The following is a 21,664-nucleotide window of genomic DNA, read 5'->3' on the forward strand; positions in this document are numbered from 1 at the left end:
TTGCAAAGAAAGGTGGCTATATTGGTCACTGATTTGTTTTTGTTTTGTTTTTGAATGTCAGAAATGTATATTTGTGAATGTGGAGATGTTATATTGGTTTCACTGGTAAAAATAAATAATTGAAATGGGTATATATTTGTTTTTTGTTAAGTTGCCTAATAATTATGCACAGTAATAGTCACCTGCACACACAGATATCCCCCTAAAATAGCTAAAACTAAAAACAAACTAAAAACTACTTCCAAAAACATTCAGCTTTGATATTAATGAGTTTTTTGGGTTCATTGAGAACATGGTTGTTGTTCAATAATAACATTATTCGTCAAAAATACAACTTGCCTAATAATTCTGCACTCCCTGTATATGAGTGTAGTATAACACACTATTTTCAGCTTTATTTGTGTAACAGGGTAAAATAACAAAACTACATTAAATATTTAATAATATGCTTATTTTTTCTGTATTTATTACTCACAAAATACGGTCCAACCGTCAAATCAAAACCACAGACAAACACAGATTTCAGATGTTTGAATAAATTGATGAAATAGGAAGCAAAGAGGTGCTCCTCCATATAAATAGGCATACATATGAATAACTTGCAAAGTCTACTCTTTTCAATAACAAATGGTTGGTGTGGGCAATTTTTACAGGACCTCAGAAGAACTATACAGATGTACAAAGCTGAAAGAGGATGCAAAAGCACTACTAAAAATCTGAGTGTTCCTGAGTCTACAATAAGACAAACAAGCCTCATCTGTTTTTCATTATTAGATCAGAGGAAGAACAACACTGCAGAGAAAAACTACAGCTGTGAAGCATGATGGGAGCAGCATTGTGGATTGGCCTGGGCACTTTGCAATCACTGAGGGAACAATATGCTGAAAATTGTACCAAAAAGCTTACAGGAGCAGGTCAGGGCAGCAGTCCATCATGTACTGGTTAGGAGGGGTTAGGTGAAGCAACAAGTAAAAGACCACAGAGCATAAAAAGGAAATCCATACCTTAATGGGAAAAGAAAATTAATCATTAATGGCCACGTGGGCATCATAGCCTGCTGTGGCATAACCTAAAATGGGCTGTGCAATCTATACAACCCAGAAATATCTCAAACCAATTGTTGTGGAAAACTCAAAAGCACCTAGAGGAAATATTTGAAATTAGTTGCTTTCACTAATGAACAAATACATTTAATTTTACTAAACACACATTTTTTCTAAAGTACCAAGGGTACTTTCCAGCTTACATGGAGATTATTCAATACACTTAATTGAGGAGGATATTAAGTATAACTGGGTGTGGGTTTTTAGTCTAGGCAGATTGCGCTGGAATGTACTAAATTATAGGGCAGACCACACTGCATGATTATTCAGTATAGATATCTTAATAATTCTAAATCCTTCCAAAATGTTTTTCTAGCAACCATATATATAATGACCATGCATGTAATTAAATGAGCTATTCACATTCATAGCATTGCACAGTGTGTTGATAAACACAAGATGATCAGTTAATAATCAATTTACAGTTCCAATAGCATAAAGCATCATAAATTTGAGGTGCAGGGTAAATACATTTGTAATCTAATTCCCACAGTTTCTGTGCTACATAAAGGAAATCTTACACAGATGAATGAACGGATACATGAATACATGCATGAATGGTAAGAGTTGTTGACTTAAAGTTTCCATGGGTTTAATGAGTTGAGTAATAGTTAAGTATTACATGCACTTTTTCCCTCTACAGCATAGGTGTCAAACTCTGGCCCAATTACATTTGGCCCGCGAAGCCATACCAAATTACTATTAGAGCTGGCCTACTGGTATTATACAGCTAATATATATATTGTTTAGTATTAAGCTTTGCTTGTTCCATATTCAGTTTTTCAGCAAAACGTGTTTGAGTCCATAAGAAAAGATTCATTCTTATATCTGGAGGAATAAATATATTTCAATAAATATTAACGTTAGCCCGCGACTTTGATCCAGTTTTGAATTTTGGCCCACTGTGTATTTGAGTTTGACACCCCTGCTCTACAGCAACCAAAGGAGGAAAAACAGAATATATTAGCAAACTTGCCTGATTTATGTGCACTTAATGTGCTTATGATAGTCTATACTGCATTTCGCTGGCAGTTTCAGCACATCTGGAGAGAGGTGGAGTGGAGGAGAAAGGTAAAATGAAGACAACACCAGGGGAGTTAACAATGACTGGTTAGGCATTTTTGTGAAACAAACCTCTGGCCCACCACACTGAATCCATCTTTTCTTTTTAGGCAAACACAAATCGAGCATTTAGAAAATGTATGATGTAAATGTATTCATGATATGATCTGCTGGTGAAGGGCAATATATTTAGGAGGGGTCTATCACATCTGTCAGTCAGCCTGAAACTTATTATGTGGTCTGAAGTCTCTTGAAGATGCAAAAAAAAAAAAAAAAGAAAGTTTTTTGTGGACCTTGAATTGAGTTTATTGCCTAGAAAACATGAAATGCTCTAAAACTGAAACAAATTCTGTGGCATGTACCATTTTGCTTCCTGTGCAGTCAGCCAGCTGTTATAACATTGGAACCAACTTGGCTGGAGTAATACATAGTCTATCTACTTAAATAGGTGTTAAGCTAACTGTTGTACATACAATAGTTTCTTCCAAGTGAACATTATTACATTGCAAAACCAAAACACAATCTTGTATTTGCCAACCCACAAAGTATACTGAAAAGGGAATTTCGTTTTAGCTGTGGTGAGGATCGGTATGAGAACACACTCTCATACTGAAAGCTACAGCTAAATAATTAAAGGGCAATCCCACCCTGAAATGGATTTCACAAATGCTACTTGTTTGTTCTCTGACAGCTCAGCCTATGTGTGAACACTGGCAACTACATTCCAGAGAAACTAATTAGCCAGTGGTCTGACAGACTGAGAGGAGTTAAGTATGAGTTTCACTGGTCTGAATCTCAGTACAGTTAGACAGTTGCAGGGTGCACAGTGAAATGTGGTAAGTTAAGAAAGCAATCTCACTACCCGAAACAAGATTAATGTGTTATTAGTGTGTTGCAATACAATTCATTATAAACAATCATTCTTTAATTGACAAAAATGAATTATTATTCAAAATTGCACCATGATTGCATCTAGTTAACGTCTTTTTCAAAGCTACTACTGGGAAGGTCACACACATTACTTTCTAATTGTGTCATCTAGCAATGTGGCTCATAGAGCTGTTTATAAAGACCTGACTCATGAGATTCAACCACACACATCATACTTTGTAGTGGTTGCTCACATGGTCAGATAAAACAATATGTATATTATGATTACCTGTTTTTACACGAGTACATATTGTTGGTATGTGTGTACACTGTTGGCATGTGGATGTGTACTGTATGTTTATTTACCTGTTTTGACAGCAGTAAAGCAGTGTGTGTCTGTTGTCTTGTATGAGCAGAAGAAGCAGTAGTAATGCTTTGGCTCTTGTTATCGTAGACGGACTCTCTAGACAACGCAGCACTTTCAAAACCAAATCCTAAAAGCAAGGAAATTAAAATTATTCCTCAAACAGATTACATCCTCTGGCAACATAGCTAGTATTGTGTGTTTGTGTAGGATTATGGGAAAATGTGGTCCTGGACACATCTACTATTCTATGAATTGCAACCAGGTTTCCAAAAAAGATCAGATGCTCTGTAAGATGTAAAGAAACAAAAAAAAGCTGAACGCAACAATTTTTGTCTGGTTTTTTTACTTCAATTAATGCTCATTCTGAAGCTACACACACAGAGACAAATTAACAGCAGACAAAGTACTGTGTTACTACAGAAGATGTCAAAAGGACCACATTCTGCCACACACAAACAGACTCACTGTAAAACCAATACTTCAAGTTGACAGGTGTTTTTGGTGGTGTGCAACTGCTAATTATTCTGCTGCTGCCAAAACCCCCTCAAACCAAAACAAAACTAAGCTTTGTAATTAAGACAAAATCATATATAGTCAAAAAGTTTACAGATTTTAATATTGCTAAGAACAAATTGAAATTGAAAATGTTAATTTGGTAACATAATAAGTACTCTGGTAAATTTAAAGTTTAAAGAGAAAAAAGTACTTTGCTGTCCTAATATCACCTTATCACAAGAAACAGAAATCAACAGAAAAGAGAAAAATATCCAAACTAATAACATGTTCATTTCTTAAATTTTTTTTTCCGAAAATGTACGTATAACAAGCTAAAAATTAATCAGCCCAGACTAGACACACATACACAAACTCGCATGCCTACAGCTACAACAACTATTCACTCAGCAGCAGTAACTGGTTGGAAAACATTTTGACTGACCACCCTTCATTACCATTATCATAATCACCAGCACCACTGAATGTGTGTGTGTGTGTGTGTGTGTGTGTGTGTGTGTGTGTGTCTCAGCAATGAGAAAGCATGTGTATACATGTGTGTTTATGGAGTTACACACTAAGTTAATTAATTTCAAAAGCCCAGTAGTGTGTGCCTTGCTGATAAGTCCCACCCCACTACCCATAATGCTTTGCTGAAGTAGAAGGCTACAGCATGTTCATTCAGCCAATTAGCCTAGATACTGACACACTCAACAAATTAACGCTTCTGCTTGAGTGTACACACACACACACACAGTCACTCACTCACATGCATGTACACATACACACACACACTAACAGAGTTCTGTGTAAACAAACTCTTGGTCTGTCTGTCCTTGTGCCAAGGGAAAGTGTGGGGGGGAGGGGATTGGAGGGTGAATGCATATCATTGTATAATTAGAGCAGAGCTGAAGTACTAAGTTTGTATTCTGGTGTTAAATTGGAAATACTCAATGCAAATAAATTCAGTTCAGAGTCAATTACCAATGCTAGACTTCAAGTTAAAACCTTCAAATCAATTTCAGCTCCTCTGCCTTACCAAGATTAGCACATCACATACACACTTGATGGACTGTCTTATGAAAAATTAAATAAGCAATTCCTGACAAATTAGTTCATGAACAGTTCAGCATCAGTTCATGAACTGTGTGGAAGAGAGAAAGAGAGTGGTAAAAACAGCGTGAAGACGTTAGGAATCTGAGAAGTCCAGTTTCGTTTGTTCTTGGTGTTGTTGTGTAGTTATCCAGGAGTGTTTGTATCCCTCAGCCACTGTGTAAAACTCTCTAATTAGAGACATTCCTCACATGAACTAAAAATCAACGCTTTCCTTGTAGTGATGTTACCACCAAATCATCTGTCAAATAATGCTCTAGCAATTTTACCACAATGGTTGTTTGTGTCTAGGTTTCTGAGACACACTTTTTTTGTTGCTATACATTAAAATATACACTCACCCAATACTTTATTAGGTACACCTCGCTAATAATAGGTTAGACACATTCTTACATTCAGAAATGCTTTCATTGTTTGTGGCACTGATTTATATAGAGTTTATATAGTGAGCCAAGAAAATACGCTCTACACCATTACACCAAAAAACATTCTTTCACATTGTTTACGCCAAATTCCTACTTTACTCTACTCAAAACACTGGATCTACAAATTGTGGAAAATTATTCTGAAAATGTTCCACAAGTTGTACAATTCCAAATATTGTGATTAGCTCATCAACTCCAGTACATAATATCATCAAAGGCTTCTGAGAATTGGAAAAAATCTCTATGTCTAAGAGACAAGGCTGAAAATCAATATTGGATGGTGCTCTTCATGCCCAATACAGTTCTCTCTCATGGAAATAACTGCATGGTCTCAGGAACACTTCCAGAACCACAGTTCACTGTGTCATCAATAGGGATGGGTATTGATAAGATTTTAACGATTCCGATTCCATTTTCGATTCTGTTTAACGATTCGATTCCTTATCGATTCTCTTATCGATTCTTTTTTTTTTTTTTTAAAGGAGAACACTAAAGTCGATTAGCTTAGAACTTTGTTTTATATCTTCTCTTTGAACAAGATAGAAATTTAGGAGTAACATGGCCTTACAAACCTAACAGTGAGATCTTAAGAGATCCAGCCTACGGCTCTTCAATGGGGTGTCACAGGGTCCCCAGGAAAAAAAATGTATATGTAAAATAATAAAATAAATATTCTCCTGTAGCAATAACAAAGTTTAACATAAATTATTCTGTAGCAATTACACAAGAATATCCAGTAATGTCCTGCCTACAATTAAACACATTCACTTACCAAAGTGAAATCGGGGGCATGTGCTGTGGCAAATGGGTGGAAGCCTTTGACCACAAACTTAGACACTGCTGGGTGACATTCGTCTATCCTGGCCTGAAAGGAGACGCTGCCGGTAGACTGCAGCGACAACTGCCAGCATCTGAGCCAGCCAGACTCTGTCTCTCTCATCATGGTTATCTAAATGCAACGCACAGTAATAGCAGGTTTTGTAATAAGGTAAATCGCGCTAACATAATATGCAATGCTAATTGATTAGTTACCTGCAGTATTAACGGGAGAGGACGTGGAAACGCTACCGCTGCTGCTGGGTTGAGCTTCGCTAGTCCGGAGCGGATCAAAAACACGACATTCGTTGAAAGCAATCGCGTGTTTTTTGAGCAAATGCTATTGCATGTTCATAGTGTTTCCTCCCTTTGATGAAATCTCTACTTTGCAAGTATTGCACGTTGCCCTGTTGTCATCCTTTCTCATAAAGTGTAACCAAACTTTTGAGCGTTTGTGCCGCTCAGGCGCCGTGTTTCCTACTGGGTAAAAGACGCTACTCAACGTGATGACGTCATTCGGGGCGACTGGAATCGATAAGGGAATCGTTTTTAAAAGTGGCAAACGATTCCAAGGAATTGAAACAGTGGGAACCGGTTCTCAACAAGAACCGGTTTTCGATACCCATCCCTAGTCATCAACAAGTGCAGGTTAAAGCTCTGTCATGCAAAGAAGCAGTGAACATGATCCACCACCTTCTGTGAGCCAAAGCTCATTTAAAATGGACTGAGGCAAACTGTTCTGTGGTGTGGTGTGTTCTCAGATTAAACAGTTAATAAGTCTTCTTTGTTTTATTCTCAATAAAATACAACTTTATGAGATTTGCAAATCATTCACCCAGGGAAAACATGAAAATTCCACACAGAAAGGCCCCATCCAGATGTTGGAGATGAACCCAGGACCTTCACCGTGCTGTTCATATTTTTATAGGTTTACATGCCTAACTGTACAGACGTGTTGCCATGTGACTATCAAATTAAATATTTGTGTTAAGAAGCCGTTAACCGGTGTACCTAATGCTGTGGTTTGTACGTGTAGCCGGACGTGTTACACAAGTGATACACATACCCTGTTCTGTGTTACACGGTGTGTTTGAGTGCATGAGGTGAGCAAGGCAGCGGCCACAGCAGTGAGCAGGTGCTGCTGGACCCGGGCTCCTGCACCCCCTATGCCCTCCAAGATGGCTGCTGGACCACAGGTGTCAATTACTGATAGGAAGATTGCTGGGACCACCCGGGTAAGCCTAGAAAGAGACTGGAAAAACAGAAAAAGATACACACACACACACACACACACACACACACACACACCGAGAGATAATGTACGCTCCTCTGTAACATAGCACTGAAATTCCTTGCCATTAGTGAAGGAACAAGTGTCCAGTGATACATATTATGGAATAACAAATGACTGTGTCATTAAGAAAAACATTAATATGGTTCAAAGCCTGACAGTGGGTGATGTGGGATATCTAATGCTTAACATGGCCTGAATTAATACACAGTCCATCATAATAAAGTGGGTAGAGAAAGTTGGTATAGTTTCAGAAAGTATGTGGTTTGTGACGCATCATAATAAAGTAGTTGATATTCATTACTTGTGGTTCACTAGGAGAATCGCATCAGAATTAATTATTTTTTAGCAGACTATAACAGCAATACAAGAAATTCAGTCAGTCAAGCACATTTGGCTGCTTTAACTTTGTGTAATATATACAGCTGGTGCAAATAAGTTTGTGAAATCAGCTTGAATTATTCAAAGTCGACTAGTATTAATCACTTTTTTTTTTTACTATATCTTTATAGCTCTTACAAAGTTAGCTGTACATCTATGATATATCTTTATATATGTGAGCTTACAGAAATAGCAGTGACTCTGACAGCCTCCACAGTGGAGTGAGTGAACAGGTACCACAGGGCGGCGCCTATCTCTGTGGTGACCAGGTGATGGGAGGGACCAGACAGCACTGTTGATATGTTCTCTATTGCTTTTGCTGCCATATGATGAACTGTAGTGTCATCCTGAAAGACAAACATAAATGTATTTCTAAATCATGTATATCAGCTCTGACATAGAGATCAGCTAACCGCACTGGGACTAGACGAGGTAATGTATAATTTAAGTATGTAGCATATAGTAAAATGATCAAATTAAGGTGGCACTGACTACACTACCAACTACACTTATAATAACAGGCTAGTGACAAAAACCTCAACAGTTGTCCTTCAGCAAAGACAAAGAATACCAAGCAGAAACACTTAGAAACATAAACAGAGACAATACAGAAAGAAAAAGTTGTTGTTTTACTACTGCCTGTGCTAGAAGCAATTTGTGTGCCAGCACAATCAACTGGTGAAGGTCACACATGTGTAAAGCTAAGCTTTCATACTGGTGTGCATCTTAATAGCAGAGTATATTATAATGATAAGGGTTCAGCATTTTCTGGTTGATTGTTAAATTCAACACCCAAAACCCGATTACTGAAAAATGTGGCCACGATGTACAAAAAAAGTAATAAAATCACAAACTGACAATTAGATTAGCTCTCAGTGACATCTCAGTACAAAACGGAGACCGAAGTTGTGCGTATGTATGAGTGAACTTGTGTATTAACGTGTTTGTGTGCATATTCGATGTGTATACTGTATGTGCCCACACACCTTTGCTTCAGTAGAGAATAGTTGTCAGTGTTCAGACAATGGGCTAATGAAATGTCTGTCGCTGAGGAAATTAGTTTTCCAGGAATGTCATTGTGGAGAAAGCCAGGAAGTAGAACAGAAGTGATTGCCTCTGTCAAGTTATTATTGTGTTTCACTGTGTTACATCATTTACACGCAATCTCCCTAGATATGGGATACGATAGAGCCTATTCATACAAAAACAGCTAATAATATTTTGTGGTAAAGGCTCATATGAACAGCTGAAACATTTATTTCACTCTGTGAAATATGTTAATTCTGAAAAACACATCAGTTTATACTTAAAAGCTGTTGTACAGTTCACAAAGTCAACACTTTTGTTTATAAAGTAAGTATAAATAATGCGATACTTAAGACAAAGTCGAAACAATAACAGTGATACTGGATACAAAAAATATTTTTTTCCCTCAAAAACAACTGAACTCATATCATGTCAGTTTGAAATGATGTTCACATTAGACCTAAGTTGAAGCAAGTTTTTACATAATGTGCTCTGACTGTGTCAAAGAATATCCTTTGGTCCCAAAATACAATAACAACATTTTGTATTAATCCTCTCTTGAAAAAAAGGATAAATCATTTGGCTTCTGTTCATCACAAAATGGCAAAATGTAATTTTAGGTGTTAAAAAGTTTGCTGTCTCGTGGACACATTTACCTGTGACATTGAAGAAAGCATCTGTGATCAGGCTGCAAGCCTTGGTTATTTCATGTCATACATCACATACAACATACAACAAGTATATGGAAACAAAATCAAGACTAATATCTTAAATAGATGACCTATTAATCCAATATAGAACATCACATTGCACTATTCACCACCAAGAGACTATGTTGAACAACGACATAATGAATCCTCTGGCACCCCTCCGGGAACCAGTAGAATGGTCTGTTCCAGCATTCCCCAGGCCGTGTGGGCCAGCTCACTAATGAGCCCACGGGGGAGCACCCACTGTCTGTGTGTTTAATAGACTGTAGCCCTGCCAAGAACTACACAGAGAAGAGGAGGGGTGTTAAAGACAAAGAGTGAGAGAGATAGAGTGAGAGAGATATCCTTATATGTGGTAAGAAACAAGTTGCTAATGCAAGAAATTCCATCATTATGATGCAGAGAGAAATACAGCAGAAAGAGAAAAGAGTAAGTCATTCGCACTATAATGTCTCCCAGTATAAGTACTCTCATTATATTATCCTTATAGCTCTAGTTAGACTTTACATTCCCAGAAAGGTAAGCTCAAATAAATTAGTAAGTAACATTTTTACAATTTTTTTTACAATAATCTGGGTATATGACCAATAAAAATATTTTTGCTCATTTTGTTCTACAGTGGGGCAAAAAAGTATTTAGTCAGCCACCGATTGTGCAAGTTCCCCCACCTAAAATGATGACAGAGGTCAGTAATTTGCACCAGAGGTACACTTCAACTGTGAGAGACAGAATGTGAAAAAAAAATCCATGAATCCACATAGTAGGATTTGTAAAGAATTTATTCGTAAATCAGGGTGGAAAATAAGTATTTGGTCAATAACAAAAATACAACTCAATACTTTGTAACATAACCTTTGTTGGCAATAACAGAGGTCAAACGTTTACTATAGGTCTTTACCAGGTTTGCACACACAGTAGCTGGTATTTTGGCCCATTCCTCCATGCAGATCTTCTCGAGAGCAGTGATGTTTTGGGGCTGTCGCCGAGCAACACGGACTTTCAACTCCCGCCACAGATTTTCTATGGGGTTGAGGTCTGGAGACTGGCTAGGCCACTCCAGGACTTTCAAATGCTTCTTACGGAGCCACTCCTTTGTTGCCCGGGCGGTGTGTTTTAGATCATTGTCATGTTGGAAGACCCAGCCTCGTTTCATCTTCAAAGTTCTCACTGATGGAAGGAGGTTTTGGCTCAAAATCTCACGATACATGGCCCCATTCATTCTGTCCTTAACACGGATCAGTCGTCCTGTCCCCTTGGCAGAAAAACAGCCCCATAGCATGATGTTTCCACCCCCATGCTTCACAGTAGGTATGGTGTTCTTGGGATGCAACTCAGTATTCTTCGTCCTCCAAACACGACGAGTTTGTAAAGAATTTATTTGTAAATCAGGGTGGAAAATAAGTATTTGGTCACCTCAAACAAGGAAAATCTCTGGCTCTCACAGACCTGTAACGTCTTCTGTAAGAAGCTTTTCTGTCCCCCACTCGTTACCTGTATGAATGGCACCTGTTTGAACTCATCATCTGTATAAAAGACACCTGTCCACAGCCTCAAACAGTCAGACTCCAAACTCCGCCATGGCCAAGACCAAAGAGCTTTCGAAGGACACCAGGAAAAGTATTGTAGACCTGCACCAGACTGGGAAGAGTGAATCTACAATAGGCAAGCAGCTTGGTGTGAAAAAAATCTACTTTGGGAGCAATCATCAGAAAATGGAAGACATACAAGACCACTGATAATCTCCCTCGATCTGGGACTCCACGCAAGATCTCATCCCGTGGGGTCAAAATGATCATGAGAACGGTGAGCAAAGATCCCAGAACCACACGGGGGGACCTGGTGAATGACCTGCAGAGAGCTGGGACCAAAGTAACAAAGGTCAACATCAGTAACACACTACAACGGCAGGGAATCAAATCCCGCAGTGCCAGACGTGTTCCGCTGCTGAAGCCAGTGCATGTCCAGGCCCGTCTGAAGTTTGCCAGAGAGCACATGGATGATACAGCAGAGGATTGGGAGAATGTCATGTGGTCAGATGAAACCAAAGTAGAACTTTTTGGTATAAACTCAACTCGTCGTGTTTGGAGGACGAAGAATACTGAGTTGCATCCCAAGAACACCATACCTACTGTGAAGCATGGGGGTGGAAACATCATGCTATGGGGCTGTTTTTCTGCCAGGGGACAGGACGACTGATCCGTGTTAAGGACAGAATGAATGGGGCCATGTATCGTGAGATTTTGAGCCAAAACCTCCTTCCATCAGTGAGAACTTTGAAGATGAAACGAGGCTGGGTCTTCCAACATGACAATGATCCAAAACACACCGCCCGGGCAACAAAGGAGTGGCTCCGTAAGAAGCATTTGAAAGTCCTGGAGTGGCCTAGCCAGTCTCCAGACCTCAACCCCATAGAAAATCTGTGGCGGGAGTTGAAAGTCCGTGTTGCTCGGCGACAGCCCCAAAACATCACTGCTCTCGAGAAGATCTGCATGGAGGAATGGGCCAAAATACCAGCTACTGTGTGTGCAAACCTGGTAAAGACCTATAGTAAACGTTTGACCTCTGTTATTGCCAACAAAGGTTATGTTACAAAGTATTGAGTTGTATTTTTGTTATTGACCAAATACTTATTTTCCACCCTGATTTACAAATAAATTCTTTACAAATCCTACCATGTGGATTCATGGATTTTTTTTTCACATTCTGTCTCTCACAGTTGAAGTGTACCTCTGGTGCAAATTACTAACCTCTGTCATCATTTTAGGTGGGGGAACTTGCACAATTGGTGGCTGACTAAATACTTTTTTGCCCCACTGTATAAAGAGGCCCGTAATATGATGGAAACTGTTCAGAAAAGAGCTTGAAGGGTTAACAAGCATTAACAAGACTAAACTAAAGAAACACACTTTTACTTGTCATGTCTTTGAACATATGGAGTCATAAGATGGTCAGGCTGGAATATGAACCACTCTGTAAACAATTTCTCCAGAAGCTATTTAGAGTTGGGTGTTTCAATTAGGTAAATGAGATCAGAAGACTATATCACCAACTCCTATAACAAAATAAATAAATAAATAAATTGTTTTAAATAAGAAAAAGTCACAAAAGTAACTAGTGTTTGTCAAATCACTGCTTTCCATTTTTTTCCAAACACCTCTAGGCTGATACTCTGAGACAAAAATGTATAACATCATGTATGGAGAAGAAAAAAAAAAGGAGACGCACACCATCACCAAAATATCATCCCAACTGTGAACCATGGTGGATGGAGCATTGTGAGAACAAAATGATGCAACTAGACATTAACCTAAAGTCAGTACCCTGATTTTAACTGACTGACATCTTCTGCACATGAAGGTTGTTCAGCTAAGACAGGCCGTAATGGGAATGGCCCCAAGATCCTCCTCATTGTTGTGGAAATATCTACAGGAAGTGTCTGATTGAGGTTGTTGCTGCTAAAGGAGGTTCTACCACCGACTAAAGTTAATTTTCCCCTTTCAGGCCTGTACTGTTAGTAATAGCTCAATGTGTTCAGTGAAGACATGAGGAGTACAGTGCTTTGTATGTTAAATGAGTAATCACACTGCTTTTGTAATTGTGACTTCCACAAAGATCAGACAGCATATTGGTGGGGGGTTAATTTACTGTGCACTCTTCAAGGTAATCCACCCTCCTTAATGCTACTACTGCCACTTGTGAGACAATAAAAGATATACTAGGGATTTGTTTTTCAAATGTAGAGTAAGAACTATATACCAGAGCTATACCTATGGCCGAGCCTAATGTATTTTAAAATCTGGAACTATATCACCACTTATCACCATCCCATCACCACTTAGTTTCATGAGGCAAGCAGAAGATATAAAGGAGGCGTCACCCTCCATTTAAAATGACTTTTGCATCACGCCTCCTAAAAGAAAAACAAAATAATGGGAAAAAAATCCCTTAAGGCATTTTGCGATGCCAAATATTGTAACACTTATAAATGATCAGCAGAGTAAGGTGAGAATTTGGAAGTTACAAATAGACAGTAGCTCAGCATTTGTAGAAACTGTGCTTAGATGCAATCAAGCCTGCTTGTATTGATGTCCAAGATACAAAATGTTTTGTGAGCAATTTTCTTAAATACTATCTGATATGAATAATACTATTACGATTTACACGGTGAAGTTCAATCCTTTAGTATTTTTTTTTTTTAGGTATATACTGAAAATATATGTACGGCACATGCAACACAACAAGGTTTTTAGAAACTGACTGAAGTCTCAGAGAGTTATGACTTCAACTGCAGTCTTTACAAGCACTAGGAGGAGCAGATTAACTGCTTTATTCTTCCAGCGGTAACTGCTGTTCAAAGAACATCAACTGTATATGTAGCTCCAAGACAGAGAGGTAAAGCTAATCCATATTTGTAAACGTAACCTCAGATATATTCTGTCAGCAGTGTTGGGGAGTAACGGAATACATGTACCGCCGTTACGTATTTAAAATACAAAATATGAGTAACTGTATTCCGTTACAGTTACCGTTTAAAAAGGTGGTATTCAGAATACAGTTACTTTGTTGAAATAAATGGATTACACTGCGGTACTTTCCTGTTTCATTTTGTCGCGGGTCAGGACTGTTTGGGTTTTGTTTGACAGCTACGTTCTGTTGTTCCAGGCGGCAGCGCTACGGTTGCCTTGGTTACAGGGCGACGCTCTCTCTCTCTCTCTGCGACTGTGTGTTTCCTGGGTGAGAGAGCGCCTTTTCGTTGTTGTTGTTGTTGTTGTTGTGCTAAGCTAACAGGCAGAATGCTACAAGCATAGCTCTGAAGAATGTAGCATCATGGGCAGTGTAGTCCGTGTTGCAGGGAGAATGGACTGCCATACACATTATGTGTCTGTGAGCGAGGAGGGAGAAAAAGGGGAGTGGAAAGGTAGGAGTTGTCATCGAGGAAAAACGGGAGCTGGAAGCATGTAAATATAATAATAACCACTGCAGCCAAGCTATTAAGACTCGACTGTACACCGTGTTCGTGTTTTCCTCCGAAAACAATAAGTTCCGTTGGAGCAGTCTTTCAACGCCTCTCTCTGTCTCTCGCAAGTAAAGTTGACCCACACAACAAAGTAAAGCTAGTTTTCGGCTACGAGCCGACAGGGACCCCGCCGTATTAGTCAGAGGTCCCTTTACTACAGTTCGGAGTCGCGGACCTTCAGTAATAGTAATAAATCACACGGCAATAGTACATTCACGTTGTTGTAAAAAGCATGATAATATATTAAGTAATCCAAAGTATTCAGAATACGTTACTGTCATTGAGTAACGTAACGGAATACGTTACAGAATACATTTTGGGGCATGTATTCTGTATTCTGTAATGGAATACATTTTAAAAGTAACCTTCCCAACACTGTCTGTCAGTAACAAACTATGACTTGCATCACCATTGGACACACAGCAGCACTCAAGATAGATTTAGCCCCCACCTTGACATCTTGCCCAACAACAGTATGGCATGTGGAGGGGCTGGGGATCAACTATTAGCCATGCTCTAACACATGAGACCACAGATGCAATTATAGGTAGACTACTAAAGGCATATGTTACAATTTAGTGTGTGCCATAGTATTTCACTCAAAAAGAAAAATGTCAACTTCTTGGTTCTGAGTTAAAGAACTGATGAAATAATTAGGTTGGGAAAATGTGGTATACTAAGCCTCATTCTATCAATAATTCTATGAGCTATTAAAATTCAGAATCAAGTTGCAACTGCCAGAGTCATTATACTGGTAATTGGAATGACAGCACTGCAATTTCACTTCATGACCTCAGCTGACAAGACAAGACAATGCTCTTTGCTTGTTCTAGTTTACAGACACCAGGGATGTGTTTGGTATATTCTGGTATCCTCTTTTGCTGTGTTGGACTAAATCAGAGATACAGGGCTTTGAATTCCAAAACATGTACTAATATTAATTATATTTCTAGCATTATCGGCTATTGCTTAAGTTATTGTTAGTTATTGTTAAATTAAAAAGTGTAGCTTACTGGTTGAACAGGTGAACCACATGCCAGAGGGCATAAGGCTCACCTGCTGAGGCCCAGGTTCAAGTCTGCCCCAGGCTATTTCCTGTGTGTCATTCCCCCTACTTTCTCTCCCCCTTTCTTGTCTACTGTACTGTCCTGTCCCCCCCCAAAAGTAAAAATGCACAAAAATGAATAAAACATTTCACAAATTCCAAATCATTGACAGATTAAAATACAATTGATTCTGACCTTAGAAGAGGTTACAGAGTTTATTGGGAAAATAGATTCATGATCTCGGGTAAAACTTACAAAGCTAGACCAAAGGTTTTCTTTTGATCTGTAGTATAATAGCAGTATAATAACTGTAAAAATAAAAGAAACAAAATGTTAAGATGATTAATTCAGCTTTCCAGGAGTGCATTGGCCAGATCTAACACAAGCAACAGGAAAGCAAAGCATAAGAATTTAAGTTTGTAAGGTTTAAACTCAGAATTACCAAAAATAAAAACAATCGGTTTCATCAGAAATCAATATGACTAACTGGCTTTATGGCAAGTAGTTTAAACTTTAAAAAAAATCTCCCTTTTTCCACAGAAAGATTTATGTGCTTTGAACCCCTGGCAAAATAAAAAGAACAAGAAATTCAAATGAAAGAGTTCAAAGGCTGGGGTGATACTGAACAATAAAACCCTGTCTTTAAATGTTGATCAGTGGATTAGATTTATATCCAAACATGTTTGCACCTGTCTGCTGAGTCTGAAGTACAAAGACAAGCAGATCAGAAAAACTAAATCACTTTCTTGAGTTGAAATCTTGTGCATGTTTAAGCACACTTTTTCACGTTTCATGTGGTTTCTCTTTCCATTTAAAATCCTTTAGAAGCCAGTGCACCTGGTTTTGAATAAGCCCCCATGGCAGCAACGCAGACATTGTCTACTGACCTCGCACACTACACATCTAACACCCCAAAGAGAAACACAGGCTTGTAGACAAACAGGTAAACATCGAGGAACAAAGGCTTATAAGCTGACTTGGACAAAATAGCTGACAGGAGAAAAAATTTATGCACAAGTAATAGAGACGTGGGAAAGGACCGATTAGGTGGGAAAACCAATATGTCACAAAAAAAAGAAAAACATACCGGTACATATTAAATATAGCTGCAAGCACTGAGGAGGGGGCAAGAGGTTCAATAGGCCACTGTCACTGAGGCAACTTGATCCGGTTAATAGCCTGGATGGAAGCATGTTATGGGGACGCTTGTTGCAGCACCTCCAAATGGTCAAATCATACAATTTTCTTCACCTTTATGTCAACAAAAGGAAATTTGAAGATACTACTTCTCATCTCACAGCTTTGTGCCAAATTTGACTGGCTGGGTATCTCTGCCAATTTTGCCAAAACTTGAAAATAAATAAATAAATATAACCATGCAAATAATTTAATTTAATTAAAGTTTTGGGGGGGTTTTGTAAAGAAAATTAAGTATTGCATGAACTGAAGTAGTGCTCTGAACTCCACTTGATCAAATGAAGCCAACGGTACATCATTGCTAAAACTCAAACATATGTTTTACCTAATAATTATGTAAAGAACTATTAGCGAAACCAATCAGACCCACTGTGGTGTGGTGAGTTTCAATCGTGAGTTTCATGAGATTTCAGTCAAACAGGAAGCAAAAATGTTTCCTTTCCTTCCCCAAAAAAAACCAAAAACAAAAAAAAACAAAAAAAAAAAAACATGAAGATGCACATTTCCTTGGCAGTTTTACAATTCAGTGAGACACCATCTCAACTTGGCACATGAGCTTCATCCCAGCAACAACATAGAAATCTCTTGGTCCAGACTGGGATAAGCAAAAGAACCTCTATGCTAATGATTTCTCCCAAAGCTACTTGAAGTCAGATCCTCCAGTTAAAGGAGACTTTAAAAAAAAGTCTTACAGTGTGTCTTGTGAAAGTCTAGTCTTCTCAAGAGCCATACCTGACAGGGCCTTAGAAGAAGCATAATAAGGATTCAGAAAGCTGGAAATGCTACATATCGAAGCAAGCATGTGCTCACAGTTAAAATCAACAACAGAATTACTGAAAAAGATGATTATTCATTTTTTGCAAAGTAAGACAAGTCAGAGTGACCAATCCAAGTTGAGACTGAGTAGCCTAAGTGGAGGGTTGTTGAGTTTCTTAAGTACCAACACTGTGCCAGGCTGTTATGGTGAAGGGAGACCCAAGTGTAAAATCAAAGCTGTCCATTTATCAGTTGAGCTATGTTCAGTAGTTATAAGTGCTGAGTGTTGACCAAAGAAATGAGATGAAGAATTTCAGACATGTTCTGTCAGCAGGAGGCACTGGAGCAGACCAGGACATGCTGGAGAACATCTCTTGGATGACCTGGGAACCTCAAAGTGTTCCCAGGTGGAGAGACGAAGATCTGGGTTTCTCTGCTTAAACTACGCCTTGTAGACTCGACTACTACTACTAGCTACTAGCAGCAGTAGCAGAAAATGGATGGATGCATGGATAAATGGAGGGATCGATTTTCCAGACTGAGATCTGAGTAATTATTCAGTGTATTCATCCAAAGACTGAGATGTACATCTCTGTATGTTGTTAGTAAAGTCAGATTGTGTTTGTTTCTAATTGTGCTTAAGGCAGAACTATTGGTCATTAAAAATACATTACTTTTTTTTAATTGCAAGCTTTTAATTTCAGGTAGATACATCTGGATCCTTTTACTCAGGCAGGAACCTTCCATCTAATTGTAAAGCTAGCAAGGAGTGCCCTAAATCACTGTGCCAAATTTCAAACCTTTTTTTTTTTACCCCAAAAGAGTTAAAGGCTCGATTATACATTATTGTTTTTCTTAGACAAAGGGGAAAAAAAGTAAAGATAATATAAACTTAAGTTATACTCCGTCATATGTTGGCCTATTTTTCTTTATTTTTTGTTCATTAAAAATGGGGATTAATTCTAAAAAAGGATTCTGAAGAATACGATGAGTAAGTATCCATTATTATATAACACATTTACTAACATTAACGCTAGGTGTGTGTGTGTGTTCATGCATATACAATGGTCATCCTATGTTAGACAAAAGGGTAGGGCCCACGACATCCCCCTCTGGTCTCCTCTCCTTTGTGGAAGATAGTGTTAAATCATTAATAGGCCCACCACCGCTGTGTGTGTATGTATGTTTGTATGTAAGGATCCATGTGTGTAAGGGGGAGTTCTGCCTTTGGCCCCGTGGCTTCTATCACTGCAATACTGTTCACACATCACTTTTTTTGCACACACGCGCACACGCACACATATATTCACACATACACTTTTCATCTTAGGCAGTTGAAGCATCATCTTGTTCAGACTCATAAATAATTTCCTGTAGCTCAGTCTGGCCTGGAAACCTGCCTTTCACTCCATGCCATCCACTCCCCCTGTCCAACTACAACTTTCTCTCTTTCTCCCTGCCATCTCCACCCCCTTCCCCACTACACTGATCCTTCTTTCTTCATTTCTGTCAGTCCCCATTTCCTCCACCATATCGCTCTACTGACAAAACCAACAAATTGGCTCTGTGCCTTAGCTACTAAAAATATTTCATCTAAAAACGAATTAGCTATACTGATCAATATTTTTATATAAAAACTGGACCAAATCTAGCCTTATATGTGACAGAATTGTCAGCTAGTCTCATATTGTCTTCACTTTGCTTTCCTTAGGGTAAGGGATTCAATAAACCTTAAAGAAATCAATAGAGACCATCTGTCTAGATCTAAATTCACATTTTTTGACATTTAAGACAACACTGATGCCATGGGAGCAGCTCATTCTTTTATATGGGGTGCGTGTACTCTCTGTTTTTGGCTATTTCATCATGGGTTAACAGGTCACCCCTGTCAAGCAAAATTCAACTTTACTCAATAGCCTGTTGTAGCTCTCTCTCCATCAACCTTCTCGCAGCTAAGCCATTAAACACTTCAATTTTTAGCTTATTTTGTTCACATGGCAGGCTTAAGCTCTTCCCATAGTTAAACAGACTGCAAAGGTCATTCAGAAATCTCTAGTTTGCTTATATTTAAACAGTTCATGTCAGATTTGTGTTGTTTTTGCCAGGCCTTTACGTGACTAACTGGAGTACAATTGCAGCCAAAACTTCTGATATTTAGTGGAACTGTTTTCTATATCCATTCAATATTTCATATGCCACTAACTGTCCCAAAAAGGAGGATGCTTTAAATCTCATGGTCAAATTCTGCATCATTTTTTTTCTCTAAACCTACTTTTAGAAGTTGTAGAGAAAGAGCTAAGATAGAAACTTCATCTGTGCACAACCTGAAGTTAAAGCAACATCTAAACCAGATGTGGCTTTGTAGTCTTCATCATGACATTTGTGATGGGGTACTTGGTAAAGTTTCCTCCTAATGACTTTTTTTGGTGCATCATCTCTGCATGGTGGAAAAATACTGCTAAAGCTTACTGCAACCACAATGAACCGCAATTTTTTTCATTTTCACAGTTTTCCTTAAGAGGACCTTATTAAAGATTTTGGAAATTATAATATGGAGGTGTTTTAATATAGCCTTAACTTGATTTATAAACATCAGTTAACTTAAAGCTCCTCAGTCAATTGCTTAGAAAGCCCATGGCAGTTCTCAACCTATTCAACACGTTTTAGTGCTTCACTGAAATTGTTAATCAAGTTTTACTGTTTAACAAGTAAAAGAAAATAAAGCAACAAAACAAGTATTTTGCCCATAGGTGCCCAAACAAGGATTTGTATCTCAAACATCCAACCATATAATGTGACCACTATCTCTCCAATAATTGTAAAACCCATGAGACAAAGTTCGCCCAAATAGACAGCTCTGTAACGTGATGACAAATATTATTCTACTGGAAAAACAGCTCGTCAGGGAAAGGGAGACTGGGAGGAGAGAGAAAATGGAGTGTGAGAGGGAGAGATGGAAAAAGAGTGAGGCAGGTTGGGTCTTAGGATGAGTGTCTGGTCCCTAAGGCTGTGTGTGAGTAGTGTGTGTTTCCATCAGCATACTCTCTCAGCTCAATAATGATAAATAAGTCAACCTTCTCTCTCCTCCCCTACACCCCTCTCCTCGCTCCTGTCACACACACACACACACGCACACGCACCTCTTCTCTGTTCATCTACCCCCCTACACTCCCAGTGGTAATGAAGCAACAGTAGGTACTAGCTGACAACTGTGCAGACCGGTTTCATCTATATTCATTCTGCTATAGTGGGCCACCACAGCAAGACCCTTTCTGCACCTGAGAGACAAAACAACATCCATCCATCTCCTTCTTTCCTTTTACCTGTTCACTGTATATCACTGTCTACCAAATGTGTCCCTAATCCGTGGGAAAAGGTCACCGTGTAAAAATACTAGAAAGAAAAACACTGTATATTTCTTTATGTGATGTGGGAGCAATTTCTTAATAGACATGCTTCAAAAAGCACAAGCCCATTTCTAATCTTTATTTTAGTGTTAAATCAACTACAGTCTTATAAGTTCACTTTAAAAACAAAACAAAACAGTAATTTAAACTGGCAAAGTAAGAAAAAGGGATGAAATAAGACAGAAAAAGAAAAAAGTGAAAGAAAAAATTGCAAAAAGGAAAGAAGTATCTACATTTCTACTTGTGTTTCTGCTCCATCTACTGTATATGTGTGTCTGGAGGGTCCTAATTGCTGCTGAGGTCAGACTGCTGAGCAGTAAAGGGTTGTGTTTGATGCAGGTAAGAGTGCGAATGCACACGTGTGTGTGTGTGTGTGTGTGTGTGTGTGTGTGTGTGTGTGTGTGTGTGTGTGTGTGTGTGTGTGTGTGTGACTGCTCTGCATGCCCTTGACTTGCAGCTGGCAAACAACGCTTTAGGCCCCCACAGCTGCCTCATCATTACAGTTCACAGGGATCCCCTGCCACACACTCTTGCGCACACACACACACACACACACACACAGTGAGAGAGACTTAGTCACAGCTA

The 21,664-nt window shown here is 38.7% G+C and overlaps 1 protein-coding gene across 6 annotated transcripts in view; it reads right to left on the reverse strand.

Annotated features, from left to right (window-relative positions):
• Window positions 1-21,664, reverse strand: part of ulk4 (unc-51 like kinase 4) — a 103,066-nt gene that overhangs the window by 50,697 nt on the left and 30,705 nt on the right. For all 6 annotated transcript variants that reach the window (XR_014913744.1, XM_085422413.1, XM_085422415.1 and 3 more), the window contains 3 exons: window positions 8,106-8,267; window positions 7,315-7,500; window positions 3,402-3,529 (listed from right to left, as the gene is read on the reverse strand). Coding sequence is in view for 5 of the 6 variants with exons in the window: in XM_085422413.1 (XP_085278539.1) it covers window positions 3,402-3,529; window positions 7,315-7,500; window positions 8,106-8,267 (476 nt within the window). In the remaining variant the exon portion in view is untranslated. The remainder of the gene's footprint in view (window positions 1-3,401; window positions 3,530-7,314; window positions 7,501-8,105; window positions 8,268-21,664) is intronic.

The sequence above is a fragment of the Rhamphochromis longiceps genome, linkage group LG11 (assembly GCF_057381845.1).
Source record: "Rhamphochromis longiceps isolate RC_006_pf linkage group LG11, R_longiceps_female_GT1.1, whole genome shotgun sequence".
Lineage (NCBI taxonomy): Eukaryota > Metazoa > Chordata > Actinopteri > Cichliformes > Cichlidae > Rhamphochromis > Rhamphochromis longiceps.